Source organism: Elephantulus edwardii, unplaced genomic scaffold (assembly GCF_000299155.1).
Source record: "Elephantulus edwardii isolate Elephantulus edwardi_28Jun2011 unplaced genomic scaffold, EleEdw1.0 scaffold00050, whole genome shotgun sequence".
NCBI lineage: Eukaryota > Metazoa > Chordata > Mammalia > Macroscelidea > Macroscelididae > Elephantulus > Elephantulus edwardii.
This window is the reverse complement of record NW_006399800.1, coordinates 7,369,461-7,391,973: the sequence shown is the minus strand read 5'-3', so window position 1 is coordinate 7,391,973 and position 22,513 is coordinate 7,369,461. Positions and strand designations below refer to the sequence as shown.

At 43.0% G+C, this 22,513-nt stretch overlaps 1 protein-coding gene across 1 annotated transcript in view; it reads right to left on the bottom strand.

The window, feature by feature from the left end:
* Positions 1–18,355: 18,355 nt before the first annotated feature.
* The window catches only part of SEMA6A (sema domain, transmembrane domain (TM), and cytoplasmic domain, (semaphorin) 6A), an 84,211-nt gene continuing 80,053 nt past the window's right edge, over positions 18,356–22,513 (bottom strand). Inside the window, exon 18 of the mRNA XM_006886665.1 lies at positions 18,356–19,512. Within this exon, the coding sequence (XP_006886727.1) occupies positions 18,356–19,512 (1,157 nt within the window). The remainder of the gene's footprint in view (positions 19,513–22,513) is intronic.

Below are 22,513 nucleotides of genomic sequence, written 5' to 3'. Positions count from 1 at the left end.
CTTACATGTAATATTAATTTCCACATTCTGTTGGATCACTGTTTTTGAGAATGAGAACAAATAGGGATCTCTCTTCCAGTCATTCAACCAGGCTCTTCTCCAAATTTCTGGCATAAACTGGTGGACACATTCAGGGCTGCATCTGTTAGTTAAAACACGTCAATTGATATCTCATTGATCCCTGCCACCTTGTTTTTTGCTAATGCTTGCGGTGCAGCTTGAACTTCTTTCTTCACTGCCATTTGCTGTTCATCATATGATACTTACTGAAATATTTCAGTGTTCCCTCCTTTTGATGCTTCCTAAATGATTAATGATTTTGCCCACAGCATATTTCAATATTGAAACCTCAGATTTGAATGTCAAAATGTTTTCCAGCTTGAGAAATGCCAAATAAGCATTTTTCTTTTTTATTCTCTAATTCCAGCTCTTTGCACGTTCCGTTACAATACTTCGTTTGTCTTCCCAAGCTGCCTTTTGAAATCTTCTGTTCAGTTCCTTTACTTAAACATCCTTTCCCTTTGTTTTGGCTTCTTGATGCTCTAGTGCAATTTTTAGAGTCTCTTCTGATATCCATTTTGATTTTTTTTTCTTTCTCCTCTCTCTTTGTAATGACCTTCTACTCTTTTCATGGATGATATCCTTGATGTCATTCCCAAAACTCATCTGGTCTTTAATCATTTAATGTTTAATGCTTCAAATCTATTCTTAAGATGATTTTGAAATCAGGTGGAATACACTGAAGATCACATTTTTGTCCTCATTGACTTGTTTCCATTTTCTTCAGCCTCAATTTGAACTGCATATGAGTAATTGATGTTCTCCTAAAAAGTCAGAACCTAGCTTAGTTTGGACTGCTGATACTGAGCCTCTCCAACAATTCCTTCCACAAATGTTGTTGTTGTTATGTGCCGTCGAGTCGCTTGCAACTCATAGTGACTCAACGTACAACAGCTCTAAACTCTGCTCTGTCCTGTGCCAATCTCACTGCCTCTGACACACTCATCCTGATTGCCCCAGTCACTGAATTAATCCACCTCCCAGAGGGCCTTCCCCTCCTGCGCCTGCCCTCCACCCTCCCAAACATGATGTCCTTCTCCAAGGACCGATCTCTCCTTACAACATGACCAAAGTATGTCAGACGAAGCCTCAGAATCCTTGCCTCCAAGGAGCAGTCTGGTTTAACCCTCTCCAGGATGAATCTGTTTGTTTTCCTAGCAGTCCATGGTACCCTCAACCCTCTTCTGCAACACCAAAGCTCAAAAGCATCAATTCTCCTTCTATCCTCCCTGATCATTGTCCAGCTCTCTGATGCATAACAAGTGATTGCAAAGACCATGCCCTGTACCAGACGCACCTTAGTCTCCAGAGAGACACCGTTGCTCTTGTATACTTTAGAGAGGTTCCTAACAGCAGACTTTCCCATTGCAATACGTCTTTTAATTTCCTGGCTGCTGGTGCCAAGTGTTGATTGTGGAACCAAGCAGCCTAAAGCTGTGAACAATCTCAATCTCTTCACCATCCATCCTGATGCTGCCCATTGGTTCAGTGATGAGAATCTTTGTCTTCCTGACATTGAGCCATAATCCATATTGAAGGCTGCAGTCCTTGACCCTCTGCAGCAAGCACTTAAGGTCCTCCTCAGTTTCAGCAAGCAGGGTTGTGTCATCTGCATAACACAGATTGTTAATAGATCTTCCACCAATCCTGAGGCAGCACTTCTCCTCATAGAGCCCAGCCTCCCGGATAATCTGTTCTGCATACAGGTTGAAAAGGTATGGAGACAGGACACATCCCTGGTGTATGTCCTTCCCAATTTTTAACCATGCGGTGTTTCCTCGCTCTGTTCTGACGACTGCCTCTTGGTCCAAGTATAAGTTTTGCATTAGCACGATGAAGTGTTCTGGGATTCCCATTCTTCTCAGAGTCAGCCACAGTTTGTTATGGTCCACACTGTCAAACACCTTTGCATAATCAATGAAACACGGATAGACATTCTTCTGGTATTCCCTGCTTTCAGCTAAGATCCATCTAACATTGGGTACAATATCCCTAGTACCACGACCCCTTCTAAACCCAGCCTGGACTTCTGGCAGTTCTCTGCTGATGTGCTGTTCCAGTCATTTTTGGATAATCTTCAGTAGAATCTTGTTTGCATGTGAAATCAATGATACATCCACAAATGTAGTTAAACTAATTCCTATGCAACCCACCAAGTAAAGTCAATGTGTAAAGCCTGACTGTTAACAGAGTATAAGTAGATTATTTTCAGAAGTCCTGGAGGTTCATTGGTTAAATGGCTAACTGAAAGTTTGCTGATTTATATTCACTGAGTGGGTCTGAGAGAGAAAGACCTGTTAGCACACTGTAAACATCATAATCAAGAAAATCCCATGGAGCAATTCTGTTCTACCTGAGATTACTGGGAGTTAGAATTAGCTCAAGAGCACCTAACAACACAGTAGGATGTAAACTAGTGCACTCTACAACCACTGGAATCAGGCCTTAAACATGACTCTGTACTCATCCCTTATACACACACCTCTTTTGTCCTTTCTATTGAAGCATTGGCACAGCGTGACGAGCTTTTAAAAGTAAGGATGGGAACCACACATTGAAGATGGCAGAGGTGTCTTACCAGTCCAGGGCCATCTACTTTTGGGCTGTTAAATGAGTGAAATCAGTTTCTTTCTTTCAGTTGCTATGTTCTGAGATTGGTTTGTTTCTTTTTAAATGGAAGTTATGCTGATTCTTCAGTATTTTAGGTATGGCTCCATACCACTGAAATAAAGTGAGGATCATTATTAAGTACGTCACATAATTTTCACCCAGGGCATATACAAGTTATGTTTACATGTTGAACTGCTCACATAAAGGTCAGTGGCTCAGATTTATCAGCTACTTTGAGAGAGAGAGAGAGAGAAAGATGAGGCAGTCTCTCCTTGCCTCCTAAAAAGAAAAAAAAAAGGTTTAAAGCTAGAAACCTGATGGAGGTCAGCATGAGTAGGAACTAACTCGATAGCAGTGTATTGAGTTTGTTTTATCATCTGTTAAATATATAATGTTGTTGTTGTTGATTGCCTTCAAGTCGAGCACAACTCATAGCAACCCTATGAACAACCCTATGAAGCCCCTCTACAACTATCGACATTTATCAAAGTTCATAGACTTTTTGGAGGCATGTTGTTTAGGAAGTGGATGCCCCTCCTATTTTCAAAACCTGTCATAGTATGCTACTGTTGTTATGTGCCATTGAGTCACCTGTGGTGTATAGTGACTCTATGTACAGCAGCTCTGAACCCTTCCCTGTCCTGAGCCAGTCTCACTAATTCCGACACACCGAATTTCATTGTCCTAGTTACTGTATCAATCCATCTCATCCAGGGTCTCCCTTTCCTGCTCTGTCCATCCACCCTTCTGATCATGATGTCCTTCTCCAAGGACCATCTCTCCTAGACACATGCCCAAAGTAAATGAGGCAGAATTTCAAAATCCTAGCCTCCAAGGAGAGACTTGGGAGAGACAGTCTCTAAGACAGACCTATTTGTTTTTTGACATTTCATGGTATGTTCAAGACTCTTCTCCAGCACCATAACTTGAAGGCATCTATTTTTCTTCTCTGATCCTCAGTCATTGTCCAACTTTCTGAAACATAACAAGTATTTGAGAAAACCATGTACATAGCATTAAGAAAAAATTAAAAAAATACTAGGAAAGTAACCAAAATGTGACACAGTGGTACAAAGTCAGCACATTGCTGTTAGAAAAATGACATTGATAGAATTGCTTTATAAGAGTGCCACAAACTTTTAATTTGAAAAACACCTTATTATCTGTGAAGCACAATAAGCAAAGTGCAAGAAAACGAAGTATTTCTGTAGAGCATGTTATGTGCAACGAATGAGAAACTGGGACATCTGCTTCTTGCCCTCCACTGTGCCGTGAATTGTTGTTGTGAAGAGTCATGGAGTTAATTGACCTCAACTCATAGTGACCATCTAAATAATATATTAAGACCTTACTGAATCCTGCACCATCCCCACAATCTCCACCACATTCAAGCCCAAAGTTGCCATCGCTGTGTCAATCCATCTTTTTGAGTCTTCTTCTGTTTTGTTGACTGTCTACATTTCCCAGCATGATGTCTTTTTCCAAGGACTAACTTCTCCTCATCCTGAATATGTAAAACAAAATTTCACCATTCTTACCTCTAAGGAGTTGTTGTTGTCATTGTTATGTGCTGTTGAGTCGCTTGCGACTCATAACGACCCTATGTACAACAGCATTAAACTTTGCTCTGCCCTGTGCCAATCACACTGTCTCTGACACACCCATCCCGATTACCCCAATCACTGAATCAATCCACCGCATAGAGGGCCTTCCCCTCCTGCACTGTCCCTCCACCCTACCAAGCATGACATCCCTCTCCAAGGACCTGTCTCCCCTTACAACATGTCCAAAGTATGTCAGATAAAGCCCCAGAATCCTTGCCTCTAAGGAGCAGCCCTGTTTAACCCTCTACAGGATGAATCTGTTTGTTTTCCCAGCAGTCCATGGTACATTCAATACTCTTCTCCAGCACCACAGCTCAAAGGCCTACAGTCCTTGACCCTCTGCAGCAGGTGCTTCACGTCCTCCTCAATTTCAGCAAGCAGGGTTGTGTCATCTGAATAATGCAGATTGTTGATAGATCTTCCACCAATCTTGACCCCACATTTCTCCTCATATAGCCCAGCCTTCTGGATAATCTGTTCTGCATACAGGTTGAAAAGGTATGGAGACAGGACACATCCCTGGCATACGCCCTTCCCAATTTTGAACCATGCAGTGTTTCCTTGCTCTGTTCTGACGATTGCCTCTTGGTTCAAGTATAAGTTTCGCATTAGCACGATGAAGTTTTCTGGGATTCCCATTCTTCTCAGAGTCAGCCACAGTTTGTTATGGTCGACACAGTCAAACGCCTTTGCATAGTCAATGAAACACAGATAGTCATTCCTCTGGTATTCCCGGCTTTCAGCTAAGATCCGTCTAACATTATCTACAATATCCCTAGTACCACGACTTCTAAGCCTCTAAGGAGTACCCTTGTGATATTTGCATCGTTGTTCAGGGGTTGGATTTTGTAGGTTTTTTTCTTTTTTTAATCCATAGCGTATTCAATACTCTTTGACAGCAGCACAATTCAAATGTAACAATTTTTCCTTTGTCATATTTATTCATTGTTCAACTTTCAGATGTATGTGAAGTAATTAAAAATATGACTTGGATCAGGTGCACCTTAGTCCTTAAACTGACATTATCACTTATTTTAGTGTTTTTACAGAAATCTCTCCTGTCCCTATTTATTCTTTTCTAAAAGGAAAGTGTTGGATTGGAGTTTCCAGTATCGGGAGATATAAGGGTGACCACTTACATTTTTGGTATAATCCTTTATGGTTGTAACAACGTAGAGTTTTTCTTCAAGCCTCTTGGGTTAGGATATAGGGGTAGATTTGGGACATGAGTGAGTGATATTTTCTCCCAGGTCACCTGAAATTGAGGTTGCAATCCCTTTGGGCACAGAAACAGTAGCAAGCAGATGTGTTTATGGAAAATTGCTGCAAGCATATCCTTATGAAGAGTGAGTCACCAAAGTATACAGGTGAGCCAAGGCGACCCGCACCATGGCCTGATGTTCATGTGTACAAGTCTCATGGACTGAAGGCAGTGTGCAGGCTCACAGCTATGGGTTAGTGTGTGTGTGTGTGTGTGTGTGTGTGTGTGTATTGTTTTGCCATCAGACTTCAATTATTTTGATATTGTGAGATAGAGATAAAGTTACAGAGTATTTGATTTATTATTATGTTTTTAAGGTTCATCATGCTCTGTGTGTGTGTGTGTGTGTGTGTGTGTATATATATATATATATATATATATATATATAGTTGTTATGTGCCATCGAGTCTCCTGCAACTCATAGCCGCCCTATATACAACAACCCTAAGCCTTGCTCTATCCTGTGCCAATCTCAGCCTCTCTGACACACCTACCCCCACTACCCCAGTCACTGAATCAATCCATTTCATACAGGGTCTTCCTCTACTGCACTGTCCTTCCACCCTCCCAAGCATGATGCCCTTCTACAAGGACTGGTCCTTCCTTGCAACATGTCCAGAGTATGTCAGATGAAGCTTCAGAATCTTTGCATCCAAGGAGCAGCCTGGTTTAACCCTCTCAAAGATGAATTTATTCGTTTTCTTAGCAGTTCATGGTATATTTTATTATCTCTCTCTCTCTCTCTCTGTATATATCTTGCTACAGTATGGATGAACCCTAAAAAACAGTAATAAGTGAAATATATATATAATGTGTAATATATATTATGTATATATGTATCTCTTTCTCTCTCTCTCTCTCTCTCTCTCTCTCTCTCTCTCACACACACACACACACACACACACTCACACTGTCGTTTTTGTGTATTATCTAGTTGGAACCAACTCATAGTTGATACTCCGGTGTGTTATCATAGGCAGTAAGTAAATCACAAAGGAGGAGATGGTATTATACATTTTTCTCCTGTGGAGCAGCTAGTGGCTTCAAACCATGTACCTTTGAGTTGGCAGCCACCTGAGCCACCAGAGCTCCCATTCAGTGATGTTAGCTCTCTTTCTCTTGTTGTCCAACCATTACCATGATGTTTCCAACTTTTTCAATCACCTTCATGAAGTTCAGTGTCTCCATCACAATGAGTTCTCCCTCTCCATCTCCTCTCACTGCTCGTCCTACCCTAACAAACTCTGGTCTCTATTCACTCGCCTATCTATATACTTCATATAAGCTGTATCTCATAATATCTACACTTTAGTGATTCGGTTATTTCACTGACTCTACTTCCTTAGCTCTGGTGGCATAGTTTGTAGAGATCTGTGCTGCTAATCCAGAGCCAGTTCCCCTCTGATAATTTGAATCTACCAGCAGCTTCTCAGGAGAGTTGCACAATCTCCTCCCAAGCAATTTATAACCTTCAGAAACCAGATGGAAGGTCAGCTAAGAATTGGTCCAACTAGACAGCATTGAGTGAATGAGTATTTAACTTACTATGTTTTCAAGGTTCATCTATGTTGGAGGAAGCATTGAGGTTTCATTTCTCCTTAAGTTGGGTTCAATTCTGAATATGAGGAATGCCTACCATGAGGCAGCACATCCTACTAAGCTAAAAGCAAGGGCAGAGGAGACACAATTTTGTGGAAGGCACTACAGATTCTCTCAGACTGTCCTTTTGAATGAAGGAAGAGGACAGCCTTAGAGGGGTTAGAGCCCCCAGGCTGCAGGGAGCACACGGTATGGTGAGGTGGAAAAGTGGAAGTGGAAAAGAACTGGGACTGTTTATTAGGTCAATCAGAGGTTTGTCTTAATCAGATGGGACTGAACTCTTGTTGACAGGCCAGCAGTATTTAGGGAAGAGAAAAAAAAAGACATTTCTATTGTCAGCAAGATGGGGGCTCAAAGTCATCTGATTAGAAGATTCAGAGGACTGGGATCTCATTTTAAACAACATCTAGTTGGAGAAGAGGGAATAGTTGGTTTCAAGTTTTGCAAGCACCAGTGAAAAACAGTCACTTCATTTGACATTTATATAATCCTATGAGATGACCACAGTGAGCATCATTAAATGTGTTTTGCAGACAGAGGAAAATGAGGTGCAGGGCCTGAATGACTACTCCAAGTAGTGATTTATAATAGTGAGGCTGGTTCAAACTAGAACTCAGGCCCACAGACTCAGTGTGATGCTTTCCCTTTTAAATTCCTTTATCTTATAAGCAAGCATGGTCTGTTAGGGAGAATACCATGGTACTGCGGGCATGTCATCAGGATGCACCAGCATTTGGGAAAAGATAGGGAAGCATTGGAGGAGAGGAGCACCCTCAGTGAGTGTACCAACACAGTCATTGCAACTATGGGTCTGAGCATGTCAAAGTTTGTGAGGTCAGTGACGGATACTGCAAGGTTCAGATCTTCTGTTCACAGGTCGCTATGAGTCATAGTCGACTTGATGACACCTAATACCAACAAAAACAACAACCAAATTAGCTATGAGTGTCCCTAAGGACCTTCAGGGGCTGAAGTTTGTGGGGCTGGTGTTGGAGTACCTCCCTCTCATGACACCATCCCCACTGAGCCAGGTCCTTGCAGCCAGACCTGTCTACAGCACAGGCCAGGTAATTAAAGAGGATCATTTTGGGTAACTCTTACCTGAGGACAAAACAATCCCTTTGGTTTCTCTATTAAAAAGCCCGACAGATTGAGTGACAAGGAAAAGTTTTTGATCTTGCTATTATAGTCACCTAATTAAAATGAATGCAGATGCTCCAACACCTAGTAATTTTCACCTCACTTACTTTGGCTCCAATTACAGCCCTTCCCTACTGACTTACACTGTTTAAATTACAAAGTCAGAAGGAAATAGGACTATTTACCTGTTTCTATTCATACATACAAGTCTAACACGTTATCTTTTCTCCTCAAGCAAGAAATTGTAGGCCTTCTCTTCACCCTGAAAACAGAGGGGAATAGATCTTTGGCTCTTAAATAAAATTAGATGCCAGTAGGAACTTAGAACAGTCAGCACCTATGCCAACAGACAGCTTTTGACAGACATCTCTGGTTCCAAAAAGGAAAATAAAATAGAGAGGGGATCCTTTCCCCGGCAATGAAGGAGATGGGTCTTTAGAACACTGTATTGCTGCTATTGTCCTGGAATCCTGACTTCGGAATAGATAACTTCCTTTTTAAGGTTAATCAGCTATTGACTCTGACCCTTTAGATTATGGAGAGTTAATTGTTTCAGAGGTTGTTGCCTTTATTGAGCAGGCAATTAAGTAAATAGCATCGAGTGGCACTTGGAATTACATACAGATTTAATACTAGAGATACCAAAGGTGGTTGCAGCCCAGCCTCCATCTTTACAAAAAAGCAGTATCTGTGCTCTGAGAAAGGCTCTGCAGCTGGCAACAGGGCTTTCTTGGTAAATTAACAAAGAAAAACAACAGTCACTGACCAACCAACCAAACAGGGAAAGAATTACAGGGTTCGAGGGAGGACATCCATTTTCCTTTCTGCCTGAGTGGAATCTGTGAGGTTATGTCAAGGGGTTGGTCTGAGTCCCTCAGGTTACTAAGAGAGCAACTGTGTGAGGTGACTAGACATCCCACCCTGGGTGGGCAGAAATCAGGCTGGTGCTCACTTCAGAGAAAGCGATCCTGCTTCTCTGTTCTGAGTGCATTCACAACCTACTCTATGTTGAGGACCAAGCGGCTTACTAATGTGAGGAAGCTAAGTCTGTATTAGTGGCAATGTGGGATGCGGGACAGTGATGTGGAAGAGGAAGATGGGCACCTCCCTCTAGGAGATTCCTCTAGACACTCAACCCAATCGGTCAATGATTGATTTAATGGATGAAGCCAAATTACTTAGTGCCATGAGATTTGGTGGCCTATTGGCAAGATGGGGTTAACATGCAAAAAATTACTGTGGGAATTCTTTTCTCTCTCACTATCATACTTAGTCTACCTCAGGCTTCTGTGCAGAGAAATGAGAGCAGTCACCTTGATTCTAGAGCATGGCAACTCCACGTGTTTTAATGGCTTCCCTCTTCCCCTGAGAAGTAGATAGATACCCAGGCCTTTCTTCTGAGTCACCTCTGGATGAACTTGAACCTCTGATCTCTCAGTAAGCTGCTGAGAAAGGATTTTTTTATCTTTTTGTTTTCTTATCACCGAGGGACTCCTCTGTGAAGGGAAGGGTGGCGAGGCATCCTTCTCAGTACAGAACATTTCTTCTCCATTTCTAGTCAATCTTGTTCTCTTTTAAGAGTTTTTCTGGTGATCTTTGTGGCTTGTGTGAAAGAAAGGCCAGGAGCTGAGCTTTTCATCTGCTTTCTTCCTCGAGGTCATCTGTCACAGGTCTTGAGTGGAAGGGTGTGCCTCAAGAAGGGAGGTCACTGAATTTGGCTTCGGCTCCCTTTTTTTTCCTGCTCTGTTGATAATTCCTAATAACACTGCTGGCATCAGGACTTTGCCGACACAGGAAGGAAGAGATATGTTCTTTAATGATGGAAAAATATTAGAGCACAATGCCCTTAAAATAGAGCATATGTGCCTAGCTTTTATTTTGGGGACTTGATTGTTGCAACCATCTCTCCTGGGAAGGGCTGTGAGAGAGGCTCTTCCCCTTCAGAGAAGCAAAGTAATTGTGTAACCTGAGTTGTCCCCAAGAGATTTAGGAGGATGATGTCAGCCCGCAGGTTTCTGCAACATTACTACTCTTTGTTGTTGTTGATCAACATTCTAACAGGCTCTTCTCCCCAAAGTGTCATCTTTAAAATTAAACCAGGTATGTGCTGCCCAAACCACTGAACAGTTAGGAGTGTTAGGACGTAGAGACAAGCTCCCTCAGTCTGCAAACTATAGAATGCTCCCAATGTAAAAGAGCCTTGTTATTGACAATTGGCAGCCTGACCACTCTCTGGATGGTCTCAGTCCATTTTTAAAATTTTTATGAAATACATTTTAGCCATTCGGTTGAAATTCATGCCTTGGCACTGATGTGGGCAAGATGTTTGGTATCCACATCAGAGATGTGGCACCTAAGTTTTGATGAGCTTGGCCTACTTTCTCACTGCTCCATAGCCTGGTAGGGGTGATTGCCCCAAAGAACTGGAAGATGAGAGAATGTTTACTTTTAGGGCTGATTTTCCATGGCCAGTCCTTGTTAATCCTGTCTGCATTCCCTTTTGTTGATTCCTAGCATTTGGCATTGTGTCCAATGTCACCTTTAGCTATTTTATGCTGAAAATTGTCCATGAAAAATACTTCTTATTTCATGGTTACCTACTTTTCTTCTTCATTAGCTTCTTTTTATTTGGATCTTTATTGCAGCTCTGGGGACGAAGCTAATGATTCTCACGGGAGTGTTCTATCTGCAGAGATCAGGAAAGAATAAGAAAGTTGTGTGGAGGCTCTTTAGAAAAGGTTCTGTTTCCTAATTCTGTGACGGTAATTTATGACAGGGAGCTCTGATAGCCTAGTAGGTAAGAAACTTCACTGTCAACTCAAAAAGTATTCAGTTCGAGTCCACCAGCTTCTCCATGGAAGGATGGGAGGTCTCCTCTGGCATGATTTACAGCTTCTGAAAACCTGCTGGAGGCCAGCTATGAGTCATTTCAGTGAGTTGCGTTTATGACAGTTCATTTTGCAACAGTCTACTTTGTGACCATAAAGTGCTAAGGTGACAATCATGTTTTATCAGAAAAAAGAGATGAAAAGGCCTCCCGAAGGGTCTGCCTTCAGCAGATACATGTTCTGACCTCTGATATTTTGAGTTGAGATGTCACTACCAAAGGATTCTGTGACCATGATTGCATTTGTGCATGAACACGTGTGTGCACGGGGAGGTGGGGGAGCACCCCGCCACTCAGCTGCCTCTCTTGATTGGCTCAGATTTCATTTCCATTTGCTAGAGCGACATCTGCGCATTTTTCTGCCCTGCCACATTTAATGCACATCAGTTCAGCCCCAACCCTCCGTTGAGGTCAACCGTCCCCTACCTCCAAGTATCCCAGGAGAGTTAGAGCTAAGGATACACAATACTCTAAATGGAATATTGAAGATTCCCATCTGTCTGGAGATCCCAATCAATAAAGTGAACCCTCCCTTCCCACTCCTGTACAAGATACACGTCACCACCTGGTTTCAAGACAAGCATGAGATGCAGCTTTGGAAGGGTTACTTACTGAGTCCAGGCACCCAGCTGTCACAATGCTGAGCCAGGAAAAGGATTATGCTCTTAATCACGTTATTTCGTTACTAAAAGGCTCTTTTAAATTCCCCTCACCCTTTTACCCTCAAGAAAAATGTATCAAGTGTTTGAAACTGTAGGTGCCTCTCTGACATTTTTATTTCATTTGTGAAGGGCTTTATTTTGAAAGAGCTTTTTTGTCCTGTGGTTCTTGTTTGGTTTCTGCCAAATTACAAGGCTGAAGGAGACTGTTTTGTGTTTACTTGATGTAGCACTTAGGGAAATTAAGCAGGTCTAAAGCTTCAGATCTGGTCAGTCCATGGTATTTTTATTTAGCAGAACACCTAGCCTGCTGGTTGTACTGAGACTGTTACTCATTACAGGGCAAAACTCTGAAAAGCGTTCTGCAGAAATCACCAACCCTGTACCAACCAACCATGCACAACATCAAAAAAATCTTAAGTTGTCTGAGCCATTTTCCACATCTGAGTGGACACATTTCTAGATCTTTAGCTAACGGCAGGCTACACCCAGGCAGCCTCTGCCAGCTCTTCAGAACAAAAGCTTCAGCAAACACAACCACTACCAAGCGTCAGATTGTCCTGCAGGATTGTCTACTTCAAGTCAGTATGACCCAAGCTCCTGGCCCATGTCCCTGCCTTGGAGCATAGGAAGCAATCTGAGATGGTCAGCTGGAGAAGGATGAGGTATAAGAAAGAATGACTGAGGGAGATGGAGAGGCTGTGCGGAGGGAGGGGATGCCAAGTAGCTCTAGCCAGGATTGCTCTAACGAGCTGAGTGAATTCGTTAACCATCTAGAAACATTGAATTAATCTTCGTAGAAGTGGCTGGCTTTGCTAGCATCCTCAGCTTCCTTCACACTAGTGTCATGGTTGGTAGGTGCCATTGAGGTGACGCTAGCTCCTAGTGACCTGAGGTACAACAGAAGGAATTAGTACCCCATTCTGTGTCATCTTCACAACCTCCACTGTACTTGAGCTTATTGTAGGAGGCAGTGTGCAGAGTCTATGTTGAGGAGGCAGTTTCCTCCCAGTTTTGTTTTGAGTGTCTTCCAATCTGAGGGTCTCTTCATCTGGCACTGTATCAGACAATATTTCACCGATATTCACAGGGTTCTTGAGGGCTCATTATTCAGAAGTGGAGGGATAGTTTTGTTTCCTAGCTGGTTTATCTGGAAGCTCCACGGAAATCTGTCCACATGGGTGACGCTGCTGGTACTTGAGTAGCTAGTAGCATAGCTTCCAGCATGACAGCAACAGGTAAGACACTCTAGTATGACAAAATGACAGATGAGTATCAGATTAGCTGTTGCCTATTCCTTCAGTTCTACAATAAGACATTTGGGCAAAACTAGGTAGGACAAGCCTATAAAAAGGAGGGGGTGGGATTTATTAATTAATTTCTTTATTTATTCTAGTAAAAGAGGGCAACCACAGATAAGATTCATTTGTTTTCTAAGTATCAGGAGACACATTGCATTGGGCAAGTCCAATGTCAGGGACCTCTCCAAAATGCTGAGGAGTAATGACATCAGTTTGAAGAGTAAGATGTGTTTGATTCAGGACATACTCTTTTCAATTACTTGCTATGCATCTGTAAGCTGGATAATGGCCAAGGATGACAGAAGAAAAACTGGTACCTTTGAGGTGTAGTGTTGGAGAAGAGTATCGAGTGTTCCACGCTCTGCCAAAAGAATAAAGATGTATGTCTTGGATAAAGTGCAGCCAGAGTGTTCCTTGGGGACAAGGATGGTGAAACTTTTAGCACATATTTTGGGTGTGTTGTTAGGACACCAGGCCTGGACAGGTAGAGAATCACCAAAAGAAAAGGCCGACCTTTAACAAGATGGATTGACACAGTGACTGCAGCAATGGGTTTAAGTGTCTTAGAGATGACGAGGATGGCAGAGGATAAAACAGGGTTCAGGTCTTTTCTTCACAAGGTTGCCATGTGTCATACTTGACTTCACAGCACCTAACAATAGCCACAACAGCCTTCTAAACTCCAAGGAAGTCAGTTTCCTTATTATTCACTTGTATCTCTGTTATAAAAGGGTTAGATAATTACAATAGTAGCTATTTGACACCTTGGTCTTCCTGCTCACAGATCATGGCCCAGTCTGTTCTCCACAGTCCTACTAGTAGCTTCTTAAAGCACTCATTCATGGTTGCTGTTTCATACACTCCAAAAGCACCCTGTTGCCCAAGAGCTAAAATCTGACGATACAGCAACCAGGCCCTTCCTTGTCTGTCCAATCCGCAAATCTTACTGAAGGCCAGCTAATCTTTTGATATAACACTAATTTAGCACATTAGCACCTTCACACAAGTTATCCCTACTTGGACCAGCTATCCAGAGAACCATTCATCCTGCAAGAACCAAGTGAAACATCTCTTCCTTCTCCAGATGCCTGAAATACCTGTCTGTGGTATTACTGGGGAAATGTCAATCACTGCAGAGGAGGAGACAAACTACACACTATTCACCTTTGTGATAGCCTAACAAATCTTCTCATTATTGGTTAACCCTGCCCCCAGTTTGTTGTTGTTTTGTTGTTATGTGCGGTGGAGTCGCTTGCAATTCATAGCGACCCTATGTACAACAGCCCTAAACTCTGCTCTGTCCTGTGCCAATCACACCGTCTCCGACACACCCATCCCGATTACCCCAGTCACTGAATCAATCCACCTCATATGGGGCTTCTCCTTCTGCGCTATCCCTCCACCCTACCAAGCACGATGTTCCTCTCCAAGGACCTGTCCCTCCTTGCAACATGTCCAAAGTATGTCAGACGGAGCCCCAATTAGATGTTATTAGTGACTAGGCCAGACTGAGAGGCCACTGTTGGTGTGAACTGAGGCTTCAACCCACAGCTTTCTTACCTGCAACATTAAAAAGAAAGAGCTTCAGAAGGTCAAAGCATACAGCTATATAGCAGAGGGCTTATTTAAATAAGTGTTTTAAAAATATCCCAGAGGAGGAAAACCTGATTTAGGCATTTTGTATTGCTATTCTGCAAAATAAAAATCAAGTGCTGCATCCCAATATACCTCCGACCGTGTCTTCTGGGTTACCAGAGAGAAATGCTAACAAGGAGTAAAATTCAGCACCCTCCACCTTATTAATATGTAAAAAAGGCTGAAGTCACATCTGTGCTGAGATCTATTTTTAGTGGACCCTACATACTAAAATCCTAGCCTTGATCTCTTAAACTATCAAGCCTACCATAAATGTTTGATGATGAACAAGCCCATAAAAAGAAAATGCATAAAATGAATAGAGGGAGCCAATACGTGCTCTGCCTTTTAATTACCAGTGGCTTCTGCTAACGTCCTGCTCCAGGCCGGGTGCAGGCAAAGAAAACACATCAATAATTTGGAGTAAATGTGTGTGTGCGCGTGCTCGCACGTGTTTGGACGGCACTGCAAACGAATGCATCTAACTATATGTTTATTTATGCTTTGGAAAGCAGATAGAAATGGAAGAGTAGAATCACACCAAGAGTGGGAGTACTTAGAAAGGGGAAAAGGAAGAGATAAATAAAAGCATTCAAGACACAAAAGATAATGTAGAACAGTCTGGTTTTATTACTTTCAAGTAATAAAGAGCCTTTTCCTTGCTTCCCCCCTTATCCCTTTTTTCTTTTCTTTTTCTCTTTTTTATAACATACATTAAGTCGTGAATCAGATGTTAGGAGATGTGGACATGGAAGAGGAATTGGTGGTGACATCACAATATTTTTACAACTTTACAACAAATATAAATCTGAGTTGGTTGCATCTACCAGTGGCTAGCAGGATGGAAAGCAAAGGCACACTCAGGTTTATGGACCCTCCCCCCACACGCAGTGGGTTAAAAAAAATTGAAAGGGGAGAAATACTTAAATGCAGAGGATCTGCTCAATACATGTGGGCATTTCAGGGTTAACACCATGATGTGAGGGGTGGTGGGAAGCAAGGACGTGGAAAGTCAGCTTTGACACAGATCGCCTTAACACAGCAGAGGTAAGTGATTCTACACATACTGGGATGAGCCCCTGGCTCTGTCAGCTGGTGAGCACTGCACCATCAATACTCTAGGGAGTCAAACATGGGAAGAAGGTGGCAGGGTGGTCTGTGGATATATCATAACCTTTCTAACATCTGCATTGCTAGAGGACAGTCAAGGGGGGAAAAGATCTCAGTTTTGATAAGACTTCATGGTTTCAGGGTATAGATTTCATAGGATGTGACCATCCAATTCACGGAAAAGACCAAACCAAACCCCTAACAATAAAACGCTACCCACAATGACAACAGCAAAAACCACAATGGGTGTCTAGAACCAAGAGCTGTGCACGTCCCACTCAAGGCTATCATCACTTTCTTATATAGCCAACTCAAAATCGTCCTGGTAAACCCCTAAGCCTAGAAGATCAAACAGGAAATAAAAGAGAAAGAGAGGCCACCATTTAAATGGCTTAACTGTTTAACAAAACAATTAATGACCAACAACAATGCTAACTTTACAGTATGTTGACAAGTCTTTTGTTCATAAAAGGTAAACAAAAGTCCCTTCTTTTGTGTTTCAGCAAATGAAAACCAAGAGGGGGAAAAAACCTTCTAATACACATCACCTCTTTCCAACTCTTACAAACAATAGCAACAAAAAAGGGATACTGTTTGGTTTTTTTTAATATATATAATTAAAAATTGTTTGTCCTAGTCAAAGTTTTGCAGCATCCATTGTGGTTGGCTGGCCCTGTTATGAGGTGCTCATTAATCACAGCAGGGACTAGCCCGCCTGCGTGTATTTCCATGTCATTTCTTTGTGTGCACTCGAAGAGTGTGCTGAGCACATGGCTTGGAGTCCCCTTCCAGGTGCCTATCCAACTGCACACAGCATGTTCTCCAGAAAGTGGGCTCAGCACAATGGAAATAGGGGTATTACTGATGACCAGAGAGGGTATCAACATATTGAAATGATCTGAGAATATAAGGGAAATGGCGAGCTACCCACACCACCAGGGCTCATACTCAGCAGTGGCAGGGCCGGAGGGTGGTTCAAGTGGCAAGAGTAGAAGGAAGTGTGAATTGGAGGATGTGGTGCTGCACAGCTCCCAAGCTGGGTTATGGGATTTTAACAATCACCACTGTATTCTTCTTCCAGCTGCTTGACTCCAATCTTCCAGAGTGTAGGTGAGGGGAGGGAGGGTTAAATAAATATATGCATTTATTTCAAAAGGGTGGGGGTTTATCATACCGACAGTTTACAAGTGTACACAACTTGGGGTGTAAGGCACAAATTTACATGTGGAAAACAGGCTATTCACAGATGTAACCCTACGAAAACACCCGTGTGATCAAACCATTAATTTACGCAAGGAAGCAGCCAGCACATGAATTAGTTCACACTGTTTGTGGATTTTGTCTGCTGTCTCACATTCAAGGTGAAATGAGATGGTGGATCACAAGCTGGTGCCTTCACAGAAAGTAGTAACCACCGACAAAGCAAGGCTGGCAGCAATTTGACAGGCAGGTTGTGCCCTTCTAGAAGTTTCTTTCCTAGTTGCCTTAACAGCTAGAATCTGGATGGGCTTTTAAACTTTCTTTTTTTTCAGATGTCAGAGACCTGACCACCAAATTAATTGATTTTTAAATAAATATCCCCCTCTTTACTCTTTCCTTGATTTAGAGATCAGACAGTCCAAACACAAAGCTCATAATTCCAGCTCAAACTTATTTACTCAGTGAATTTATTGTAAAAATAAAGAAATTCAATTATTCCAGTTAATGGATTGCATGTTAAATAGTTTTAACTTTCAATGGGCATTTTTGAAGAGCTGTTCATAGGATGATATGTGGAAGAGTCCTTTCCTTAAGGAAAAAAGGGTGAACAATAAATAAAAGAGTTACTTGCGTTAACGGTCACGTTATTGATTAAGAGAGAGGAGGAGCAGAAATCTATGACATATTCGCCCAACATGGCATTAATCTGCTATAACAGAAAGCTGTAACACTGGTGGGCATTTCACAGTATCTGCGCATAGTAAACTTCTGCCATCGTTAAAGTCTGAGTTAGCATTATCAATGATTTCTTTAATTTTTTTTCTTTTTAATTTTCATCATTTTTTAAAAAATGCCTTTGTGTTCTGAAGGTTGGAACGCCAGCCCAGTTTTGGCAGCGCCCGCGTGCAGTCATGGACAAACTGTTGCAGTTGCTTGTTCACCTCTGTGTTATCTGTAGTGTGTGTGTGTGTGTGTGTGTGTGTGTGTCTGCGTTCATGGTGGGTATGTGCTTTTGGCTCATGTTGGTGATGATAACTGAAGTCTTTTGTGAGTCCAACCTGCAGTGGGGTGTGAGGGAGAGTGAAGGAAAAGAATGGAGGTGAGTCCCGCAGTTGCAAACCTTCACCAAACCACGCGGCCCCTTTTTCCAGGAGTCTCCTGTTCCTCCGCTCGGCCGCGGCCATCCTGGTCTGGTGGGTGCTCTGAGGCAGTGGAGAACCTTTGCGGAGCTGAGCGGGGCGCCTCGCCTTTTTCCTGCTGCTTCGACACCTGACTCCCTCCCCCTGGGATTATGTACACGCGTCATTGGGCTTCATGGACGTGGAAAGGGGCGCGAAGGAGGGTTTGGGAGGGACGTCCGGCTTTAGCGAGGGCGTGCGCTTGAGGCCTGGCCGCGTGAGCGAGCTGTAGGCGTTGAGGCTCGGCTGCCTCGACACAGTCACGGCGGGGCCCGCGGGCGGCGCGCCGTGCACCTGGATGGAGTCCACCCGCTGCGGCGCGGGCGGCGGGTTGTCTCCCCGGCCGAAGCTCTGGTTTCTGGAGAGGTGGGAGGAATTGGAGGAGTTAGTATTGTTTCTTTTCAGAGTGGTGGCCTGGTGGCCCCTCGTGAGCGAGTTCGTGGGGTAGCTCCTCTTATAGTCAAGGCCGTAGGAGGAGGAGTGGTGCATTTCCAGCCGCTTGCTCAGGCCACTCTGAGACAGGGAGGCTCCCGGGGGGCCCAGGGAGGCCTCCCGCTGAGGGACTTTGGGGGGCAGGCTGTCCAGGTTCTCCACGAGGTTCACCCCATGGTTGGGGCTCTTGCTGCTGAGATGCTCCTTGATGGTCTTATACTCCAGCGTGGCAGCCTGGTCGTCCAGCGCCATCTGGGCCACCTCACTCATTTTGGGCTGGTCCACGTACTCGTGCTGGTAGCCCTGCTGCGTGATGGGCAGCACCACCACGCTGGGGATGTGGCTGGGGGACGCCCGCAGGGGCAGGTCGGTGGGGATCACGGGGGAGGCCATGGGGGGCATGTCCTTGGTGCAGGCGTTGATGAGGTTCTGGTTCCGCTCCCACTCGCGGCTGCCTCGGCTGGGCTTCCGCTTCTGCTGCAGTGTCGGGGTGGACTCCGGGGTGGGCAGCGCGACCAGGTCCAAGTGGTGCTGCTCGGCCTTGATGAGCATCTTGGCCGTGTTGCTGGGCGTGGGGAGCTTGCCGTTGGGCATGAGCGGCGTGAGGATGGCCTCGGGCTTGGTCACACTGCTCATGGAGCCGCGGCGCGAGTGCGTGAGCTCCTTGTCCTTGCGCGCCACCTCGCTCCCGTCCTTGCGCCGGTGGTCACAGATGCAGTAGACGATGATGCCCGAGAACACGGCCCCCATGACAAAAGCCAGGATCACCGCGATGGCCAAGAGGCTGATGGGCACCAGCTGGTCGTGGCCTTTGAGGTAACTCTCCCGAATGACTCCTGCAACAGACAATCACATAGGATGTTAAGAAACTTAACACGCTGCTGGCCTGCCTTATTTTTGTTGGGCATTCATCCTGTTAATTAATAACAGTAATAAGTGATAATAGCACCTCTGCATAACTTGTCTTCAAGTCACAGACTGCCAAACATTAATTAATCCTTCTGAAGGCCCCTCTATGACGTATGCAGGTACACTTCATCTGGGTGCCTTCCTTATGCTCTGCAAAAGTGCTTTGTACTCCTTCAGCACCTATTCTTTCTGCTGCACAGTGCACCTTGACAGAGTTGTTTTTAATTTTCAAAATTTGCACATCCTTCTTCACCTGTTTCTAAGTCCCTCCCTTAGTGCATTGCAGTAACCCAGGTATTTTTTTAATCTGGATGAAGAGGAGGGAATACCCATTTTTGTGTTTATACACATTTTTTGTTTTAGTTGCCAGCTAGTTGATTCCAGGGCGAACCCAAGTGTGTCAGAGTAGAACTGCTCCTTATGGTTTTCAAGGTAGTGCCCTTTTGGAAACAGACAGCCAGACCTTCAGAGGTGCGTCTGTGAAGGTTTGAACTGCCAACCTTTCAGGTAATAGTCCAGGGCTTAATAATTTATGCCACCCAAGAACTTATTTTATGCATGTTAAGTGAACAAATTGCCTAACACTTTAAGGTTCCAGCTGGGGTCTCTCCTGAGGCCCTGTTGGTAACCATCATGGGCTTTGTCTGAAGACAAGCTATGTTTATATTTAAAGTATCCAGAGGAAAGAGCATGTAAATCATTTACAGTACATGAAAATAGCTAAAGTTCACAGATTATATATGTTTATGCTGATTCTGCATCATCCCTCCAAAACACACTCAATTTCAGGTAAATATGCTGACTATCTGAATGAAGCTCTTTCCTTACTGGAACGGAAAGAATGCTTAGAACAAAAAGACCATTTGGAGCCTTGGAGCGGGTTTGCAAAGTGCCAGGTCTCATTAATACAGCTAGAGTTTGCTGTCACGGTGAGCTAACCTCTTCAATTTAATAAAAATTATGTGACTATACCCGTCAATAATCTTACACTACATTAACCAAGATGCACCATTTCTGAAGAAAGTTGCCTTCCACAGTCCTGCTTAATCAGCTATCAAGCTGAGAGACTCTAATCAAATGCAAACACTGAAGATTTTATTTTTTAATACCAAGTGAGAATACACATCACAAATTGTCATGTCTTAAGTGCTTGATGCAGTTGCTAAAAAAATAAAATCTCAAATACCTCAATTCCTGCCTCTGGAGAGTGAAAAGAACAGGAATACATTAGAAGCATTGCATGGGCTGAGGAAATGTAAACATTATTCCTATTACGGAAACGATAGCAAGACAGAAAATGTACCTTCTTGAGTCTCGGGAGACACATTTTTCCTCTACTAAATTAACTCTTTCTGGAATATGTTTAATGTATTTTACTGGCAAATATCATTGGCACGGAATTAGAATAAAATGAAATAAAAAGCTATCCCTTCACAACCCACAATATACAACCCTTGAAGTTCTGCCAAAATATTTTGATTACTGAAGAGACAGCTTCAAAACCCAGAAACCTCAATCTAAAGATTATGTGCTTTTCCTTTCTTTCTTTTTGAAACTGTCCTACTCCCCTTGCTTATGACATCACAGCTGGTTACTGTGGAAATGATTGTTCTGTGACAAAGGATTGTGACTTCGAATAGAGAATAAATACAAGCAGCATATCTCTCTCAAGAAATAAAGATCCTATTATTAAACAAATGCCTGCTGTAGTGAAAGGCAGTCCAGGCAGTTCACCCTGGAGAAAGTGTGTAAGATGGTTAAGACGTGGAGTAATTTCCAAATGTGTCACCTTTAAAATACTTCCAGATTTATCTTCCATGAACTTTCAAGGGGTAGAAACTGAAAAGCAAAAAAAACCAACAACAACAAAAAACAAAAAACCCAAAACAAAACAAAGCCAAGCCAAAAACACACATCACCAATGAAATTCAGCAATAACTCAAACCTTTTATGTGGTGGACCACCCCCAAACTGTGGGGTGTCTTGTACTAAAATGTTTTAATAGCTACTCACCAAGAAATTCTGCAAATTAAAATTTTGTCCTTAAATTTGCACATCTTGGTTGTTGGGCTAAAAGAGCAACTGATTTTCTTCAAGTTTGATTGTTTATTGGGTATATTGAATATAATTTTTAGCCACTTACACGTAATTGCACAAAAATGCACACCTGTGACTAAAATGGATTCTATTTCCTTCACTGACTTGGAGATTTTGGTGAAAACTACAGTATGTTAGACTGCATTCACTGTGTGTACGAGATACATTCTTTTCAAGGGAATGATACCTTTCTAAGTATCAATATACATGAGGACTACATCTTTACAAGGAAAAGACCAAAATGGATGCCAGAAGAAACTCTGAAGATTGCACTGGAGCACAGAGAAGCCAAAACAGAAGGAAGAATTCAAGATACGAAAGAGCTGAAAAAAAGATATCAAAAGGCAGCATGGGATGACAAAGTGAAATATTACAACAAAATGTGCAAGGAAGTGGAGTCAGAAAATCAAAAGGGCCGAACTTACTCAACATTTTTTAAGCTCAAAGAACTGAAGATTAAATACAAACCTTGAGCTACTATAATCAAGGATGCTTTAGGCAGACTATGAAATGATCCAGGAAGTACTAAAAGAAGATGGAAAGAATATACTGAGTCACTGTATCAAAAGGAAGAATTTAATGAAACAACATATGAGCAAGAGCCTATGGTGATGAAGGAAGAAGTTCAGGCTGCTCTGAAGTAAATAGTAAAAAATAGGCCCCGGGAATTGATGGTATACCAATTAACACATTTCAGCTAAAAGATGCTGCCCTGGAAGTGCTCACCAAGTTGTGCCAAGAAATCTGGAGAACAACCCCTTGGCCAAGTGACTGGAAGAGATCTATCTTTGTTCCCATCACAAAGAAGGGTGAGCCAACTGAGTGTGGAAA